We start from the raw sequence: 18,112 nt of genomic DNA on the forward strand, positions 1-18,112 counted from the left end.
CAAATGTTCAAGTAGGAAGGAACGGGAGACAGTTCAAGAGTAAAATTTGATATAAAAACGTCCAGATTCTGACACGGGTGAAGCATCAATGTGCAGAAGCAGAAGAAAATCCATCCGTCTGCCTCTGGCTGTCTCTCTCCCTTCCTGTGAGTCTGCATGGATAATATAAACCTGTACGCCTGTGATGTGTACGCATCACTTGTGTGGTTATGCTGAGTTTATGTCCCCTTGTTTACTAAGGATATAACCCAGATGAAGTAATGATAGACCCTGACTCAAGCTGCTTTAGAGAAACCCCCATGTTGACGTCACAGACGGACAGTGAGTCTTATCTACTGAGAGATGCTTTTGAAAGTGTAAAGAAACCAAACATTTCATAGGCTCTGTAGAATTAGTTCCCTTCAACATATAAAGCTGTTCGAAACTATTTAGTTCAAGAACAGACATGATTTTTAGCTGATGACAATCACATAATCATATAATCTCTTTGAATTCTTCTGTGGCATTCCCACTTTATCGTGCTTCTATTGTTGGCTCCTAGGCTTTTATTGTGAAGCAGCTGTTTTCTTGCACCTGTTGCTTGTAACTGTCGTTCTTCAATAGCTTTGCTCCAAATGATGCTCATATGAGTGAACTTATAAATTTCTTATATTCGCTTTTACTGTGAAGAGGAAGACAGAAAACCAGGTGAGAGCGGGAGGGGTGCAAGCAACAAAGGTGTCCAGCCGGAGTTGAACTAGAGGCGTTGTGGCTGGGAGATACCAGGGTGCTCCCTGATACAGAGGGACAGCTGGAGCCAAAACTATAATTCACTCTTTAATTCATCAGTCGTGGGCTTTAGTAGGACTGATGAGAGGTGGACAAACACTTTCTCTGACACGAGTGTCACCAAGCCCTTAGAGTCGTCAACACCACCTTAACAGAGATGTGAACTGATGCCGAACAGCATCGTACATCAGGTGTGGTCGTTGTATCGTTCAGATTGTCTTTTTGTTTTACTGACCCTTGTCCAGATCCACTGCAGGTTGGTCCTTGAGTGCTGATGTAGTTTATGTAGCTATGGAGAAAACCCAATTAATGGCAGACTTAATCTCTGCACTAATCCAGTGCCTCGTGAAGGTGGTACTTAAAAAACAGGGTGAGGACTCGAACAAAGACATGCTTGAAATGCAACAGAAATCCTGGAGGTAGAGCTCTGTGACTGGTAGATTTTTATACAATTTACAACTGTAGTTTCTGAAAGGTCATCTCTGTGTATTCTTGTCAATGACTTTAGGACCTAGCCCTGCTTTGAGTTGCAGTAGACTTGTTCACGGCCTGGTTGGTTTTCCTAGTCTGAGCTTTCGAGAGATGCACCTGCATCATCGACGGCTCACGAAGCTGTCTAATCTCATAAAGCCTGTAATTTAACAACAATTTATATCTCATCCCATGCGACTCTGGTGGTTTTCACGTACGGATTTGAATTCTGATACTGTCCCATCTATTAATGCGTCTGATAAAATACTCTTGTTTCCAAGACGACACACTCAGCCCAGTTGCCTTAAACTCCTAGCTATCCAGTGACCTGGAAGACCGACGCAGTTTATAGACTTGTACTCTGTCCTCCTCCACAGGCTGAAATCTCAGAGCTGCAGCAGCTCCTGGCCTCCAAAGACGCAGAGATCGAGTGCCTGCAGACCCAGCTGCTGGCCAGAGACGGCACGGCCAATGACAACGCAGAGAGAGGTACACACAACTGACAGTCTGGCCAATCACGTCAGATCCACATCTGTCAGTGAGGATGTGTGTGTGTGTGTGTGTGTGTGTGTGTGTGCGTGTGTGTGTGCGTGCGTGCGTGAGAGCCAGCGATATGAATGTCTGTCAACTCTGATAACTGTAACATCTTCTCAACGTGTCCCTCTCTCCTCTGCTGCACACTTGACTTGTTCCCGCCTCTCTGCTGCCCTCTGCTGTAGAGGAGGTGTATATCAAGCAGCTGATAAACAAATGTAAGGCATGGCGTGCTGTTGTGATGGGTCTGATTTCCAACCAAACTGGTCTGACTGTGCAGCCACCTGACAGCTTGACTTTTGCGTTCTTGTCACGACGTGTAATTTCAGTGTTGTGAAGTGATTCTCGCTCTCAAATATTAACAAATCAAAACTTGAATCTGAATTGTTTTTAGCTAAGTAATCACTCGATCAGGTGTCTGGTGGCAGAGTGTTTGGTTTCAGATCGGACCACAGCCGAGCTTCGTTTTGTGTCAGTCGTAGTAAACGTTCCAACCAAAGTGCATTTAGACTCTATATCCTTTCAAATCTGCTGGCTGGCATGGTTTCCAAATGGCTTCTCTGAGAGTGCGTTCAGCATGGAATGCACAGTGCAAACTTGGAGGGTATTATCCTGCTTATAAAATGCCATATGTCAAGTATCTTGCTTTATTGTAGGGCTGCACGATATGCAAAAAAACCAAAAAACATTTGCATTTTACCTTTGTCCAAAAAAATTACAGCCGCGATTTGGATATTGCATTTGGCCGTATTGCGATAATATTGCAATTCATTATTCAGCCCTGCTTTAAATAAATCATAAAAGAAAGTCCCTGTGGAACATCTGGCCAAGTAGGAAGAGGTTCACAAGACTGAACCAGAGAACATAGGACTTAAAACTTCTTCCACACACACAGACACGTCCTTCCTTCTCTCTCTCTGACCTGCTCCATTGCTTTTTATTTTCTGTTAGTTAAATACTCACACATTAATAATCACCTGGCTCAGAGGATTCCTGTCATACTATCTATTTATCCACTCCTCCCAACCAATCAGAATTTAGGACTCTCAGTGGCCACTTTATAAGCATGTTTAAACCTCTGTACGTCAGTGACATCTCGATCTAGCTCTGCTGGTTTGCCTGGTCAGATCATTCAAAGGGGAACTCCAGCAATTTAGCGTGGTACTTCCATCTGAAGTTCATTTAGCCAAAATAAAAAGAGAGTGGTCAAAATAGATGCAGCAGAGCTCAGTGTGATAATATCTGATATTATCTCTACAACATCGTCAGGGCTCCTCCTCCAAAGCAACAGAGAAGACATTAAACAAAGTCAATACTACATGTAGAATTGGTGGAGTTCCCCTTTTAAACATGTTTCTGTATTTGAAAGGACATTGAACTACCGCAGGTTTGCTTGTGTGTGTGTCTATATTGTTACCAACAAAGGCCTCATGTCTCTATTCCTAAATTTTAGGAATTCAGAAGAGAAATCTTGTTTTGGCATTAGCACCACTGCTACACACAGCACCTGATGTATCATCATAAAAAGCTGCAGTGTTTGTCCCAGGTGATGCTACATGAGCAGTCGCGCTGTCAGTGTGTATTTGTTTTGCTTGTTTATTCATATTAGCCAGGCTGTCATGTCCATTGCCAACATCACATCAGGCACCTATCAGACGCCCTAAATTAACTAGACGTCAGGTTACCGTGAGTCCAAACTAACATTTAATGCCTTGTTTTTGTTTGCTAGACCAGGAATACCAGAGGCTGAAGGTGGGGATGGAGTCTCTGTTGGCTTCAAATGATGAAAAGGTAAATTAAACCTGTTTAATATCCCACTACTTCTGTAATTAAAGATCCTTTTTTTTTACACTTTACCAGTGTTGATCCATAAGAACATATATTTGTGGTTTTAAGAACCAAAAACCATCTCAGTGTAGTTTTACATTTCCTGTGGTCACTGTGTCTGAGTGATTGAATAAAAATATAACAGATTTCAGGTAAACACTCAGAGAAACCAGATTCTGCAAGGGTGGCTCCAGGTGGGCGGGGCTTGGACTTTGTTATGACATCACAAAGTTACAGAAGTCCTGGCAGCTCGTTTTAAGGCTCAGTGTCTGAATTCAGGCTGTGTGCATTTCTCTGTGGACTGAGGCTTAGAACTGATGTATGATCAAAGAAGACATGGAAATATCATTTTATATAATATGGGACCTTTAAAATTAGAAATAAAAACCATATTTAGAGCTTTGATAGAGATAAAAGGCTCCGTCTTTTTACTTGACTTATAAATATTTGTGTCTTGCTGATAAACAGGATCGTCGTATAGAGGAGTTGACCGTTCTGCTTGGCCAATACAGAAAGATGAGGGAAGTCATGGCTCTCACTCAGGGTATGAATCGCATCCTTTTTTGCCTGAAACATGAGTTTTGGTTTAATTACAACATAGGAAAACACTGGACAAGGTACCATCTCTCCTCTCCTTCCTTTTAATTGTAATAATATTATGCTGCTGTATTTTTACCCATCAGGGAGCAGTGAAGAGGAGCTGACTGGCAGTTTAAAACTCAGAGCCATCACACACAAAGCACACTCAGATATCCTGAGGTCAGAGGTAAGATTACAAACGAATTTCCTTTTTTTCACAACCACCATTTTTTAAGGTGTTTACAAAAACTAAAAACAAGACAAAACTGTGCTTTGTCTCTGCATAGATGTCGTCAAGAGGATCTTCTCCACTTATGTTATCTTCATCCCCTTACCAGAGAGAATTGGACATAAGGTAAAAACACATACCACACATACACACACACACACATTCACACAAACACACACACACACACACACACACACACACACACACACACACACCTCTCACGACTTCCACTCCTCACTTCCTTTCATTTGTTGTAGTATCCAGAACTCCATGGACACGTCGTTGGTGTCGTCCGGAGAAACAAGCTTCTTAAACGGATCGTGGTGAGGAAGAAGCCGTCTGTGTTTGTGTGACTGACTTGTGTTGAACGTTGTTGCGTCCTACTTTGTTCAAAAAATGAAATGTCGCTTTCACCTTTAACCAGCTGTATATGTAATATATATAATGTAATGTGTATATATATGAATATATATAGGCAGGAATGATGTGATTGCGTGTCTCTTGATTCTCTCCAGGCATCAGCGCAGGTTGCTGTCCAGCAGTCTTGAAGAGTTACAGAGTGGATTTTTACAAAAGGTTTGTTAATGTATTTTATTCTGTTGTTTCCTGCTACTGATTGGCTTTCATTATACAGTAATCTATATAAATATATATATAATCAAATGATCTCCTCCAACCTGCTTCTGCTTTTTAAATAACCGATCAAAACGTACACTAACTCTCATTCTTTCAAACCTAGCATTTGGTCTTTTAATCCGATTGTGTGATCGCTAACCTGCTAACTCTGGGTTTGTGGGTTGTATCTATGTGTGTGTGTTGTGTATGTGTGTGTGTGTGTGTGTTCTTTCCTATGTCTGTGTTGGCTATAGGCCGTAGAGATCCAGCCAGCTGAAAGTGAATCAGATGTGGGGGCAGAGGTACCGATCTGCTGCATGACTTCACACATCCTAACCTGCTGCTTCACAAACAAACACATGCACTGGACACATATACATCGCTTTTCTTTTAATCACTTGATTTGAGTTCAGTCTGCAGTAAATTCATAATACCATATATATATATATATATATATATATAAGGTTTTGAGGTGCTTGCTTGTGTTTTTTTTTTTCATGCTCCCATCATTTTAAACTATGAGATTATTCACCTGATATTTGGTTGCATTGCACTTGAAGCTGAATATATCTGAAATGAAGCCACAGAGAGGTACCATCTGATACTGTGTAGGTTGTACATTTAACACCTGTGACAAACTGTGTGCAGCCTACAAATGATTTATTTTAATTTACAAGAAAAAACAAATGTGTGCTAGAGAAAGACACCGTACCTCTGCTGCTAGGTAATAAAAAATATACAGTATATGTTGTAAGTTCTTCTTGAGACTTTGTGTGGAGTTGCACAGAAATATTATGTAATGCTCTCGGTGCCCTTTGACCTCTTGTTCCCAGTCCACAGCTGAGTTTCTCCTGTGTGATCACTGCGCTTTACTGCCTGCTCATAATTCACACAGATACCTCTGTGCTCCCACATGCAGGCAAAGCAAATAGTCATACCATGTATATACACACACACGCATGGAAGGGCCAAGACCCACCTGAAGTGGCTGTCAGTAGTGCTCGGCATCATGGCTGCCTCCCAGCTGTTTCTTTCTGCTGGCCTTTCTCCTGTGATTCCTTCAGAGCCACGGACGACTTTGATGCCTGAGTCCAAAGGAAAAACACTGTTATGCAACGGAGCAAAGGAGCAAATCAAACATGACCCTGCTGTTATCTTATGAAAGATATTTAGATGGGGCTGACTAGAGGTGGAGAGGAAATGTGATATACTATAATATACACATCAGGAGCAGAATTCATTCCAGCACCATACCTTCATCATACATGATGGTAGTTCATTTGAAATCTGATTCTACACTATCATACCACAAAACAAAACTGACTTACTGTTTTGCGTTTTTCATTCTGCAGAATCCTCAAATGGAGCTGAGCAAGTACCAGACTCTGCCGGGGAAACTGAGTAAGAAGAGTGAGCTGAGGGTTGAGCTGAATGGAGACGGAGAGTATTTATCTCCCGTCCAGCTCTCTCCTGTTCACAGCAACGACCAGGGCTACAGACTGAGTGAGTTTCTACATCACTCATCATCACTTTCAGTATTTCTTTTTTGGTTTCTAATGAAAGGGGCTGGCAGAGAGGTTTGTGGATTATCCAGAGGGATATTGATCAGACTGAGACTTACATTCTGGGGAAATATGTTTATTCACTTTCTTGCAGAGAGTTCGATGACGGTCTCGATATCACTCTCACGCCTTTACAGTAAATATTAAGCTACTCAATCCAATTCAATTTTATTTGTATAGCACTAAATCACAATATATATTATCTCAAAGCACTTTACAGGGTAAGTCAAGACCTTTATAATATTATATAGAGAAACCCAACAGTTCCCACAATGAGCAGCACGTGGTGACAGTGGTTAGGAAAAGAGAGCGAGACAGACGAGGAACAGCTGTATATACTGTTGATTGTTGATTGTTATAGTGAAAATAATGGTGTTATCAATAATAATGATAATAATAATAATATTAATAATAATAAAATTGAGTGTTGTAGTGGCAGATCTGGATCTTGCATCTCCAGAAACAGAGATACCTGCAGAGTGAGGCTGCTGAGAGCTGGCTCTGTCCAAAGGTTAAAAAAAATCCTCCTACCTGTAACGCTCAATAATTATTACATTATATCTTGTAAGTGTGAAAACCAACCAAGTTGTGGTTTTGGAGATATTTATGTGCTGGGTTTTCGCGGCCAGGAGCCGCGACTCTCTGGAGTTTTTACCTGCCACACAGACAACAGAGTGGTAACAGGCTTCTCATCTACCTCTTGGCAAGAAAACGATACGAGTTTAAGAATTCCTTTAAATGTTGGTTTTGTAATTATGAAAAATAGATCCTTTAATGTAGAAACAACTAACAGGCTGAATAACTCTCTGTCAACTAACTTTGCTCCGTCTGCTTCCTTCTCTGTGCCCTGCCTCCTCTTCTCCTCCCCCCTCCCCGTCTGCCTCTGCTGTCGGATTGCTCTTTTCTCTGTTTGTGTTCTGGCTGCAGTTCGCTGCAGGAGCGCCAGTGCTCCGGCTTTAGGTACTGTATGTTCAAAAATCAGAAATTCAAATGTCAACACTGCAAAACACACTCCACTCAATAGGCTAATGTTGTTGCTCTGACTTTGAAGTCATAGAAACTTCCTCTGACAAGCAAAATTCATCACATCAGTTATCTCCCGAACAAAAAGCAGATTGTCACCAGTCACGGTCAAACGTCAGAGGTGAGCAGTCAGGGTGAGTAAAGTGTTTTCACCGAGGATCAGGGACCTGTAAAGCCAGGATTATTAGGACTCCTTCATGACTCAGAGAGCTGTCGAAGATAATGCTCGGCTCTCTCACATCAGCATTCACTGAAAGTAACACAGACACACACACACACACACTATTAAAGCTAATAGGCATATAAGCACACAGCCACCAATGTATCTGCCAACGCAGAGCCAAGAGCTTAAAGCAGGAGGGTAATCAGAGAGCTGTGAGAGGGCGAGGAGTGCAAGCTTAAGGATGTGTGCAGTTCAACTAGCGTAGACATCCCACAGTAAATAAACAAGGATGCAACCTGACACCCCCCCCCCCACCCCACCACCCCTCCTTTGCTCTCACTGGCTCACCCAGCTCGCTCTCACTGACGGTCTGAAGCAGGATGTCGCTGGGAAGAAGCAAGTCAAGCAAGTGCTCAAAGTAAACAGGAGAAAAATAAAACTGTCTGTAATGAGGTGGCAACAGAATTAACGCTTCCATTGCCTGAGTTAGCAACACCTTTGTTAAACTCCTCCAGGAGGGAAATGCTGGAGTCTCACTCCAAGGATGCTTCACAAATCAAACCCAGTACCCCCTGACTGTGGGACGCTCTCATTGCTCTTTAGGTCGTCCTTTCAGCTCAGGTGACCTCTCGTGAAAGCTTCAAGGCTTAACAAAGAGCCACCCACACCTCCCAGTATCTGTAGAGTAAATATCGCTCTCATGTAAACAAGCAGATATAATCTTGTCTGAGTTTCTGGCCCAGTTTGGGGTCTGCCTGAGGCTTTTAGATTTGCATGTTGCTGCTTTACATATTTAACATGTATACATGTATTTATTTTGGAGATAAAGGGGGTTTGACTAACGCTGGCTTCTGATTTCTTTCTGTTTGCTTTCTTCTTACTTCACTAACGTCCTCTGCCTCAGGATCTCCTGGAAAACATGACCTCTATGATGTTGGTGGGTATTGTATCTCAACCCCAGTGTGTAGTACTCTGTACCACCCCGTTGAGATGAGTGGTGACTGGTTCAACGTACCCAGAGTGTTCGATAGGTTACTTGTGTCTCTAATATTTAATAGAGTGAATACTTTAAAGGTCCCATATTGTATAAAGTGACATTTCCATGTCTTATTCAGAAACTGAGCCTTAAAACCAGCCATCAGGACTTCTGTAACTTTGTGATGTCACAACAAAGCAGTCACCGCTCTCAGCCATGCCCCAAGCCCCGCCCACCTGGACCCACCGTTCAGCCTTGCAGGATTTGGTTTCTCTGAGTGTTTTACCTGAAATCTGCTCAGAAAACAGTCAGCCAATAAGAAGAATGGCTCAGAGCTTCCTCTCTTCTGATTGGCTCACCGACCTGTTGTTGCTAAAGCTCCAGAAAGAAGCCTGAGAGAGGAGATGTAAAACTATACTGAGATGGTTTTTGGTTCTTAAAACCACAAATATATCTTCGTATGGATCAACACTTCAAATAAAACACTGGTGTAAAGTGTAAAATGTGGGACCTGATTTTGATGTCTTTGTACATCATTTTGAGAAAGAACCAAACAGATTTTGGGAGATTTGTCAGTTGACCTACTTCCCTTTTAAGTGGTCGTATACACCAAAATTGTCCATTAAATTAAAAAAAACCATGAAAGATCAATGCCACAGTTGTGTTTTTTGTTTTTGTTTTACAAGTAGGACAATCCCCCAAAAGGGTGCTTGAACCTTGAGCAGGAGAGCTTCATGTGTTTGGTCTGTATCGAGCCAAAAAAAACACAAATTTCCTTCTGGATTTCAACATTCCTGTTGTGTTTTTCTCTGGCAGGGCCTCCAGAGAAGCTGGAGGAGAGCGTCCTTTCAGACCAGTCCCCCCTGTCCTCTGGAGTGGACTCTGGACAACAGTCGCCTGTCTCACCAGAGAACAGGAAGACTCACAGAGGCATTAAGAAACTCTGGGGGAAGTAAGTTTTGAAGATACATATACAGACACACTGTAGGGCAATTTTCCTATATCTTCATGACTGTGACTTTCATTCACTGTCACAGTATTTGTCCTTCTTTCCATTTTGCCTTCACACACTCATTAGTATTTCTGTTGTCCCCAGGATCCGCCGCAGCCAGTCAGGTAGTCCTGTCCAGGTTCACGACCCAGAGCTGGGAGAGTTCAAGAGGGGAGGCTTCAGAGCCACAGCTGGGCCACGACTGGCTCGTCCAGGGAACACACGGTACACATGCACAACTTATATACCGACATACACTTTCCTACATGTACACGTGTGTAAATAAAGTGAAAAGACACTAGACTGAAGGTCAATGTTTAGCTCCTACTTGGAGCTATATGTGGTTCTAGGTGCAGGAGTCTTTATTTAAAACACGTTTCTCCTCAGAGACCTGAAGATGCCTTTTTCCAAGTGGAGCTCGGAGCAGGTGTGTGACTGGATCGAGGACATTGGACTCAGTCAGTACAGCGTCCTCGCTCGCCAATGGGTCACCAGCGGTCAGACTCTACTGTCGGCCACCCCGCAAGACCTGGAGAAGGTACGCACATACAGCACATCACTACTCTGCGTGATGCGTCTGAGACATCTGTGTGGCTCATTTTGATATACCTGACAAAATAATCCTGCGTCCAGCCTGTCACAGAGTTTTCAGTTCTACCTGTCCGATCGGTGTTGTTGTGTGTCAGTCTGTTTGGCATTTAGTAACGCCTATCTCTGCTTCTCAACTTCCTCTTTAGTTTCGCCTTCAACACTGTCGCCTAGCCTACCCAACCTCTCTCATCAGAGTTGTTTTAATTACAGATAACTGTATAATGCATCGTGAAGGTTTCTTGACAGTCTGGGATGAAATCAGTCATTTCTCTATATCTGCACAGGAGATGGCAATGAAGAATCCGCTCCACAGGAAGAAGCTCCAGTTAGCCATCAAGACGCTGAGCAGCAAGCAGCCGGAGAAGTCCGCAGAGCTCGATTACGTCTGGGTCACTCGTATGTGCTGAAATAAAAAGACACGCAAACACTCGGTGGCAAAACTTTATCCTGAACGCAAACTGAGATATTTCATGTTGCAGGTTGGCTCGATGACATCGGACTCCCTCAGTACAAAGATCAGTTTAATGAAGGAAGAGTGGACGGACAGATGCTGCAGTACCTCACTGTGGTGAGTTTGTAACGAACGATGTGAAGGGCAAACAGCTGCTGTAAAGTTAAGCCTTGATGGAAGACAAGTCGCTCACATTGTCTTTCCCTTCTTGTTTTGACACTCACTTCTCTTTCTCCTCTCCATTTCAGAATGACTTGTTATTCCTAAAAGTGACGAGTCAGCTCCATCACCTCAGCATCAAGTGCGCCATTCATGTCCTCCATGTCAACAAGTTTAACCCTAACTGCCTCAAACGCAGGCCCAGCAATGAGGTAAATAAGTCGTGTGTGAGTGTGACCATTATTGTTTAAACTGAAACTTCCAGTGTTTTTTATTTTATTTTTAATTTTATTTTAGAGATCCATGTTTTTGCACATCTCGCAGGGTTAAGTGTTTTAAAGTGTTTTCCTTGACAGGTGCCAGAACGTTGATCTCTACAATTTAGAATAAAAAGATTGCATCCAACTTGTGAGCGTGTGGGTTTCTCTTCCATGTTGCAAGTTTTAGTTTCTTCAGACCCTCAGATCATCAGGAACTAGTCTTACTTTCGCCAGAGTCAACTTTCAGTTCTCTTAAGTCAGGGCTGTTGTTGATTATATAAAATGTATTTACGTGCTGTATCTGTGCTGCAACGTTTCATCAGTTTAAGCGTATTTTACTCTTTTTAAATCCTGTTTATATTTTTACATCTGTGATAAGACTTTTGAACCTAGCACATGGTGTCTAATCTGTCTGCAAACAATTCTGTCAAAGAAAAGAGAATAAAATCAAATTGTCTGACTGTGGCCGTGGTTTGAAAAATGGTTAAAATTTGAGATGTAAAGTGCAAATTTCAAATTTTCTTGTCTCATTTCTGTCGTATGGTAATTCCTCCTTGTGCATGTATGTGTGCGCTCTTTTCCAACACATCGATTTCTTACCTTTTAAACCACTGTTGAATCTCCTGTGTCTTCTTCTTTTAATGACCATTTGTGGGTGTGTGTGAATCTCTCTGTGTGCCCGTACAGTCATCCATGCATGTGTGTGTTTCTGTGTGTGTGTTTCAGAACCAGTTCACTCCCAACGAGGTGGTCCAGTGGTCCAACCACCGAGTTATGGAGTGGCTGAGATCAGTGGACCTGGCGGAGTACGCACCAAACCTGAGGGGCAGCGGCGTGCATGGAGGGCTGATAGTGAGTACATACACTTTAATAACACCAGAAAAACACCAGACATTTTAAAGAAAGAAACTTACACTCATCTCTTCCCCCACAGATGCTGGAGCCTCGGTTTAACTCCGACACGATGGCGATGCTCCTGAACATCCCTCCTCAGAAAACACTGCTGAGACGCCACCTAACCACCAACTTCAACAGTCTGGTGGGAGAACAGGCACAGCAGGAGAAGAGGGAGTACACTGAGGCGGTGGGTTACACCCCACTCAGCATCACGGCCAAAGTTAAGGTAAGAAAATATAAACACGGGTATCTTTACACGGCTCGGAGTAGAAGAGGAAGCAGCGCAAGGCTGCAGTAGGAAAACACACACACAGCTAACCTGTCGCCCCCCCTGCATGTGCGAGAGAAAGCACCTTAATCCGTGGTGAGACCTCCATGCGTCAGCTCAGTTTAAGCTGTGAGCCCTTCAGTGTTTTTAAGCCTGTGGGAGCAGAGTAAACCCGGGGCTGCTCTGCTCCTCCTCACAGCTTTAAGACTCAGCCATCAGCCGTAGCCTCAGCACTAAGTCTCTGTGCTCTGCTGAGGAAAAACAGAAAGAAATAATCCACCCTAAAACACAATCCACACTTGCTGTTGACCCATTTATGACCTTGGACACCTAAAACTCAAATTTCTTAAGGTGCTCCATAAATATTTATTCGGGTGGTTGTATGTTACTGTGGACCTAAAAAACACAAAAAGAGATTTATTAGTGTGTGTGTGTGTGTGTGTGTGTGTGTGCATGTGCATGCGTGTGTGTGTGTGCATGTGCGTGTGTAATTTCTCCCTGAGGGCCAGCCAGCTACCAAGTGATATCCCACAGTGCTTTGTGATAATATCATAGTGGCTTTAGTCAGCAAGAGCGAGCTTAGAGGACACATTTATAAAAGCTGCTGTGTGTTGCTGCCTGGTATCACTTATTAACTCACATGTGCTGAAGGAAAAGAAAACGTGGATACAGAGAAGGGACTTTTCGACAGCACAGAACAGAAGACAGACTCTCATGCTTCTCAAATCATATCTCACGACAGCCACTGTGTTAATGTCTGACCTTCCTCTCTGCCAGTTTGCTTGTGCTGTTTCAATTTAGGCACAAAACCAAGTACCTCATGTTTGTGTGGGGACTGGAGATACGCTGCTTCTCAGTGTTGTTGTTAGAGGACAATTCATTTTATTACACAATCATTTGATCTATTGTACATTTTAAAATACTGATTAGTACAGCTTTAATCTTTTTTTTCTTCCTTTCAGATTGTTAGTCATTTTGTTCTTTCATTTAAATATTTTTAATTTTACAGTATCAAATCTAACATGACAAAATATTGATACCTTGACATTTGCACACCTTGATTTTTTACATTTCCGTAATCGAATGATTCGGATTGTTTCGGTGTGACAGTCAAATCCTTTGTCCTTCTTTAATTTCATTGCAGCCAAAGAAGTTGGGCTTCTCTAACTTGACTCACCTCAGGAGAAGACGAGCGGACGAATCCACAGATTACGTCTGTCCCATCGAGTCGTCCTCCCCACAGTCGGGACAGTCTGTGGTGAACGGGGTGCAGATGCGTCCCTACGCCGGCTTCAGAGGCCTGAGTCCCATCCTGGACAGAGAGCCCGACCGCTCCAGGGACCAGGTGGGGCTCGACGACAGCAGACCTGACCAATCTCCATGACAACAGCTTTAACAACGACATGGCGATAACGTGTCAACACCATGGACGGCTATGTTGTCATGCTTTCAATCAGCTGCCACTGCTACTGCTCTGCTTCCTTTGCTTGCGGCCCATAATACCTCAGTCCATCCCCTCCCTGCTCCTTTGAACCCCGCACATCAGCCCGACCCTGTGCCTTACTCCTGAAGAGATTCAGAGACGCCCAGATAAACCTGCCTGACTGTTTCACAGTCACAGCTGCTTGTCATGAAGGGTGTACTGAAACGATGAATCTAGCACACTTGAAGCATTTTGATTTCATTTCCAGTCAGATGCCTAACTAACCCGACCTCAGCCTCAAACCTGTGCCATGATCTAATTCATCAGGACTCTTCCTGTGACATCACTTCCTGTAATCCATACAGTATATATGGACATCTCTTGTTGTACAGTAATAAGCCTTTGTTCTAACATTTGTGCATCGCCTTTAGATGATTTTATATGTGTGTGTGAGTCATTCGCATAATTTTACTATTGATTTTTCGGTTTGAATCCAGCTCTGTCACATGGTTGAAATGAACTTGTGCAATATTTGCATAATTATAATGGAGGGATTTTATTTAATATTTATATAATTGCAGAGCCAATTATAAAATAGCATGTATTGTTTGAAGCCTGAGGTGGTGATTTTGTATTGTTATTTTCATATTTGACTGTAATAGTATTTTTATAGTAATGAAAATCCTGCCCCACGAAAGGAAGCGTACATGTGCTCATGTAAATGTCAAAAAAAATTATCAAATCATTTAATAAACAAAATCATATGTGTGTAAAGATGATTCCTTCTTTTTATACAAAAGGCAGAAAGGAGGTGATTTGAGACAACTGAGATGTAGATTTTGTACATTTTTGGATGTAAAGAAATGTACTGCTGCTATTCAGAGCCACAGCTGCTGGCATGGCTCAGTAACCTGCATCAACCATTAACCTGCTTTCATCTTCATCATCACCATCATCATCATCATCATCATCATGATCCTCACCATCATGGTGGCTGTCATCGCTGTTTATGACACCAGTTTCCCCTTCGGCTGACCAATCTGTGGCTATAGACGGCTGCTGTGCTGACCATCACCATGGTAACCCCGTTAAAGTTGACATGAGAAGTACATGTTTGAGCACAGCTCCGCATGTGGCTGCAGGTACAATCCTCATGCATTCAGTCAGCATTGTACAGCACAGTAGACTTCTGCTTACTCACATGAATGAAAAGTTGTTTTTCTTTTTATTGCACTAAAGGTTATGAAAGCTCATCATTGTTTCACTGCATGTGTGTCTATAATCATCACTTGTAATGTGTTCATGAGACATTGTGCGTGTGTGTGCGTGTGTGTGTGTGTGTGTGTGTGTGTGTGTTGCAGATGGCGATTACAGAGGGTACCATGTTGCAAATAGAAGCTCTGTCTGAAAGCATCAACAACCTCACAGTAAGCACCAACACACACAGGCTGCTGGTTAATGACTTCTGCAGCTGATTCACTCACAAAGTAAATGCTCCTCATCGGTTGTAACAGACGTTCTACTCACTTAGATGGAAAACTCAAGAGTTTATCTGAGGGAGAAACCACATTAAAACACCACAAATCTGTGTGGAAATTAGAAAGTAATACTATGACTAATGGTGTGAAACCTGCTTGCTGGTACTTCATTACTTGCTGTTATCAGGCAGATGCCGGCCTTGGGTCTTTTACTCTTGTTGTCATTTGCTGAAGTAATTTTTGTAATTGTACTCTAAGGCTTTGTTAAGATTAAATCATTTGTCCTTTTGTTATTTGTTTTTTCAAAAAATAAATAATTTAAATTTTTATGCTTCCTGTGGTAACACTTGCCTATATTAATCAAACTGACTGATAATAAAAAGGAGACCCTTTTCACAGAAGATATTTTGAGATGTCATAGCATTAAAGCACAGGTGTAATAAATGACATTATTAATGGCTGTATTTGTGTTGAGCCAGTTTTGGGACATTAGTTTTTGCATATTGGTTCACTGACACACAGTAGTAGAAAAGGTACTCAGACCTTTTATCTAATTGAATTTTGTGCTGTGACAACTCACAATGTGTTCTGTGAATGTTTTTTGTTGCTTACTGGAGTTGAAGCTGGTTTTGCTGACTTGGGATCAGTTCTCTATCAGGTGCTATACTTTATGTTGTGTAGCATTTTTTAAATATATTGTCAGCAGTAAATGAGCCCTTTGATGATACAATTGGAATCTTTTTCTAATGACAGTATTCTCAAAAGCAAGACTTAATTTCCAATCAGGTCTTATCATAAATCGATATTGCATCAAAGTTGGCTCTTGAAAAATGTTGCTGTGTTTCTGCTGGAAAAGCTGTACCACAAAAAATAAAATAAAGGTGATAACTCAGCTCAGTGATAAACACCAGCTCCAAAAATCTTTAACCTGTTGCCACTCCCATGGTGCTTTGCTTCCAGTACCTGCTCAGCCGGGAGGAGCTGCAGAAGGAGCTGAGGCGGTCTCGGACGGCACTAGTTTGATGGACAGTGACCCGCTGCTGTTGGCTCTCTAATGCTGTCAATCAACCACAGAGACACCTGTACCATACCTCAAGCCCCGGCCTAACACAGCTGGTTACTTCTTTCTACTAGCCACTGATACCTCATGTAACATCTGCATTCATTCTGCAGTCACACTGTAGATACAATGGACCTAAAAACAACAGTGGACTTGAAAACAATCTTCAAGGGCCGCTTACAAAGACACCTTTTTTATTTTCTACAATGATGAACTGAACTGTTATTCATAAGCCATTTGGGGTATTTCTTACTGTTTCTCTTGTTTCCCTATGCAAAGTACCCTCTAATGATCTTGACCACTGTGTGCTGTACATAATGTGTACCGTGCTGGTATTTCAAAAGGGACAGCAGGGTCAGATGAACCAGAGCCAAGAGCCAAAGGAGAGTTGATTCAAACACACATATAGACAATCAAGAGCGTAGGTTTGGTCTCAACATTGGTAGGGACACAACAACCCCTCCAACCAAACCATTTAATAACATATAAGATCTGGATTTACATTCAGGAATGCCCATACACAAATGTAATATATGTACATGTGTTGAATTATCATAAATGAAATATATGTACATATGAAGTAAAATCATATATGTATTTAAAGTACAGCCTATATATGTAAAAAAAAACATAAGAAACCTGTTAGAAATCAGAACAATAACATATATTGGCAATAGCTAATAGAACGTGTTTGAGTATGTGTTTAAATTAAAGACATATTACATAAATATATATCCATCTCAAAGCGTGCCAGTATATGTACATATTATGTATGGAAATATAAAAGATAGACATGTATGCAAGAAATTATGAAGAAAATCATATAAAAACATATAGAATTTTTATAAGCATGTTGTTTTGATAAAGTTGCATTCTACTATGAGGATTTCATATATGTTGTACACTCATACACATTCTCTGGATATATGAATGTATATGTCATAATAATATATCCTCTTATAAGTGACACATGGGAAAATAAACTCTTGATATAGGGACATTTATGTCATATATATGTAATATAGTAAGGCATAAAAAAAGTAATAGCATAGTAAGGCATAAAATGTCATCAAAACATCATAGTATAGTGAGACATAAAATGTCATAGTTTAGTGAGACATAAAATGTCATAAAACCGTCATAGTATAGTATAGTATGGTATAAAACGTCATAAAAATGTCATAGAATGGTAAGGCACAAAACGTCATAAAAACATCATAGTATAATATGGCATAAAACGTCATAAAAACGTCACAGTATGTTAAGGCATAAAACCTCACAAAAACTTCATAAAATGGTAAGGCATAAAATGTCATAGTATAGTAAGGCATAATACATCATAAAAACGTCATAGTATACTATGGCATAAAACGTCATAAATACATCATAGAATGGTAAGGCATAAAATGTTATTAAAACATCATAGTATGTTAATGCATGAAATGTAATAAAAATATCAAAGTATGGTAAAGCATGAAATGTCATAAAAACGTCATAGTATGGTAAGTCATTAAAAAGTCATAGTATAGTAAGACATTTTATGCCTTACCATTCTATGACGTTTTTATGATGTTTTATGCCTTACCATTCTGTAACTTTTTAATGACTTTTTATCCCTTACTATACTATGACGTTTTCATGGGATTTTTTATGCCTTACTATACTATTACTTTTTATGCCTTACCATTTTATGACTTTTTTATGACATTTTATGGCTTAACATACTATGACCTTTTACTAACGTTTTATGCCTTACGTCATAGTATGATGAGGCATAACATGTCAAC

At 41.3% G+C, this 18,112-nt stretch overlaps 1 protein-coding gene across 15 annotated transcripts in view; it reads left to right on the forward strand.

The window, feature by feature from the left end:
• LOC130175917 (liprin-beta-2-like) overlaps positions 1–18,112 on the forward strand; it is an 83,762-nt gene that overhangs the window by 52,372 nt on the left and 13,278 nt on the right. For 8 of the 15 annotated variants that reach the window (XM_056386602.1, XM_056386603.1, XM_056386608.1 and 5 more), the window contains 21 exons: positions 1,617–1,728; positions 3,503–3,564; positions 4,069–4,144; positions 4,284–4,366; positions 4,467–4,534; positions 4,666–4,731; positions 4,924–4,984; positions 5,278–5,325; positions 6,376–6,526; positions 7,513–7,545; positions 8,676–8,708; positions 9,564–9,699; positions 9,844–9,963; positions 10,126–10,276; positions 10,614–10,725; positions 10,809–10,897; positions 11,029–11,151; positions 11,926–12,051; positions 12,134–12,322; positions 13,509–13,709; positions 15,149–15,214. In XM_056386602.1, the coding sequence (XP_056242577.1) occupies positions 1,617–1,728; positions 3,503–3,564; positions 4,069–4,144; positions 4,284–4,366; positions 4,467–4,534; positions 4,666–4,731; positions 4,924–4,984; positions 5,278–5,325; positions 6,376–6,526; positions 7,513–7,545; positions 8,676–8,708; positions 9,564–9,699; positions 9,844–9,963; positions 10,126–10,276; positions 10,614–10,725; positions 10,809–10,897; positions 11,029–11,151; positions 11,926–12,051; positions 12,134–12,322; positions 13,509–13,709; positions 15,149–15,214 (2,106 nt within the window). Of the gene's footprint in view, positions 1–1,616; positions 1,729–3,502; positions 3,565–4,068; positions 4,145–4,283; positions 4,367–4,466; positions 4,535–4,665; positions 4,732–4,923; positions 4,985–5,277; positions 5,326–6,375; positions 6,527–7,512; positions 7,546–8,675; positions 8,709–9,563; positions 9,700–9,843; positions 9,964–10,125; positions 10,277–10,613; positions 10,726–10,808; positions 10,898–11,028; positions 11,152–11,925; positions 12,052–12,133; positions 12,323–13,508; positions 14,564–15,148; positions 15,215–16,225; positions 16,687–18,112 lie in introns of those variants that run through there. The other 7 variants (XM_056386610.1, XM_056386618.1, XM_056386605.1 and 4 more) reach the window with 6 other exon arrangements.

This window comes from Seriola aureovittata, chromosome 10, assembly GCF_021018895.1.
Source record: "Seriola aureovittata isolate HTS-2021-v1 ecotype China chromosome 10, ASM2101889v1, whole genome shotgun sequence".
Lineage (NCBI taxonomy): Eukaryota > Metazoa > Chordata > Actinopteri > Carangiformes > Carangidae > Seriola > Seriola aureovittata.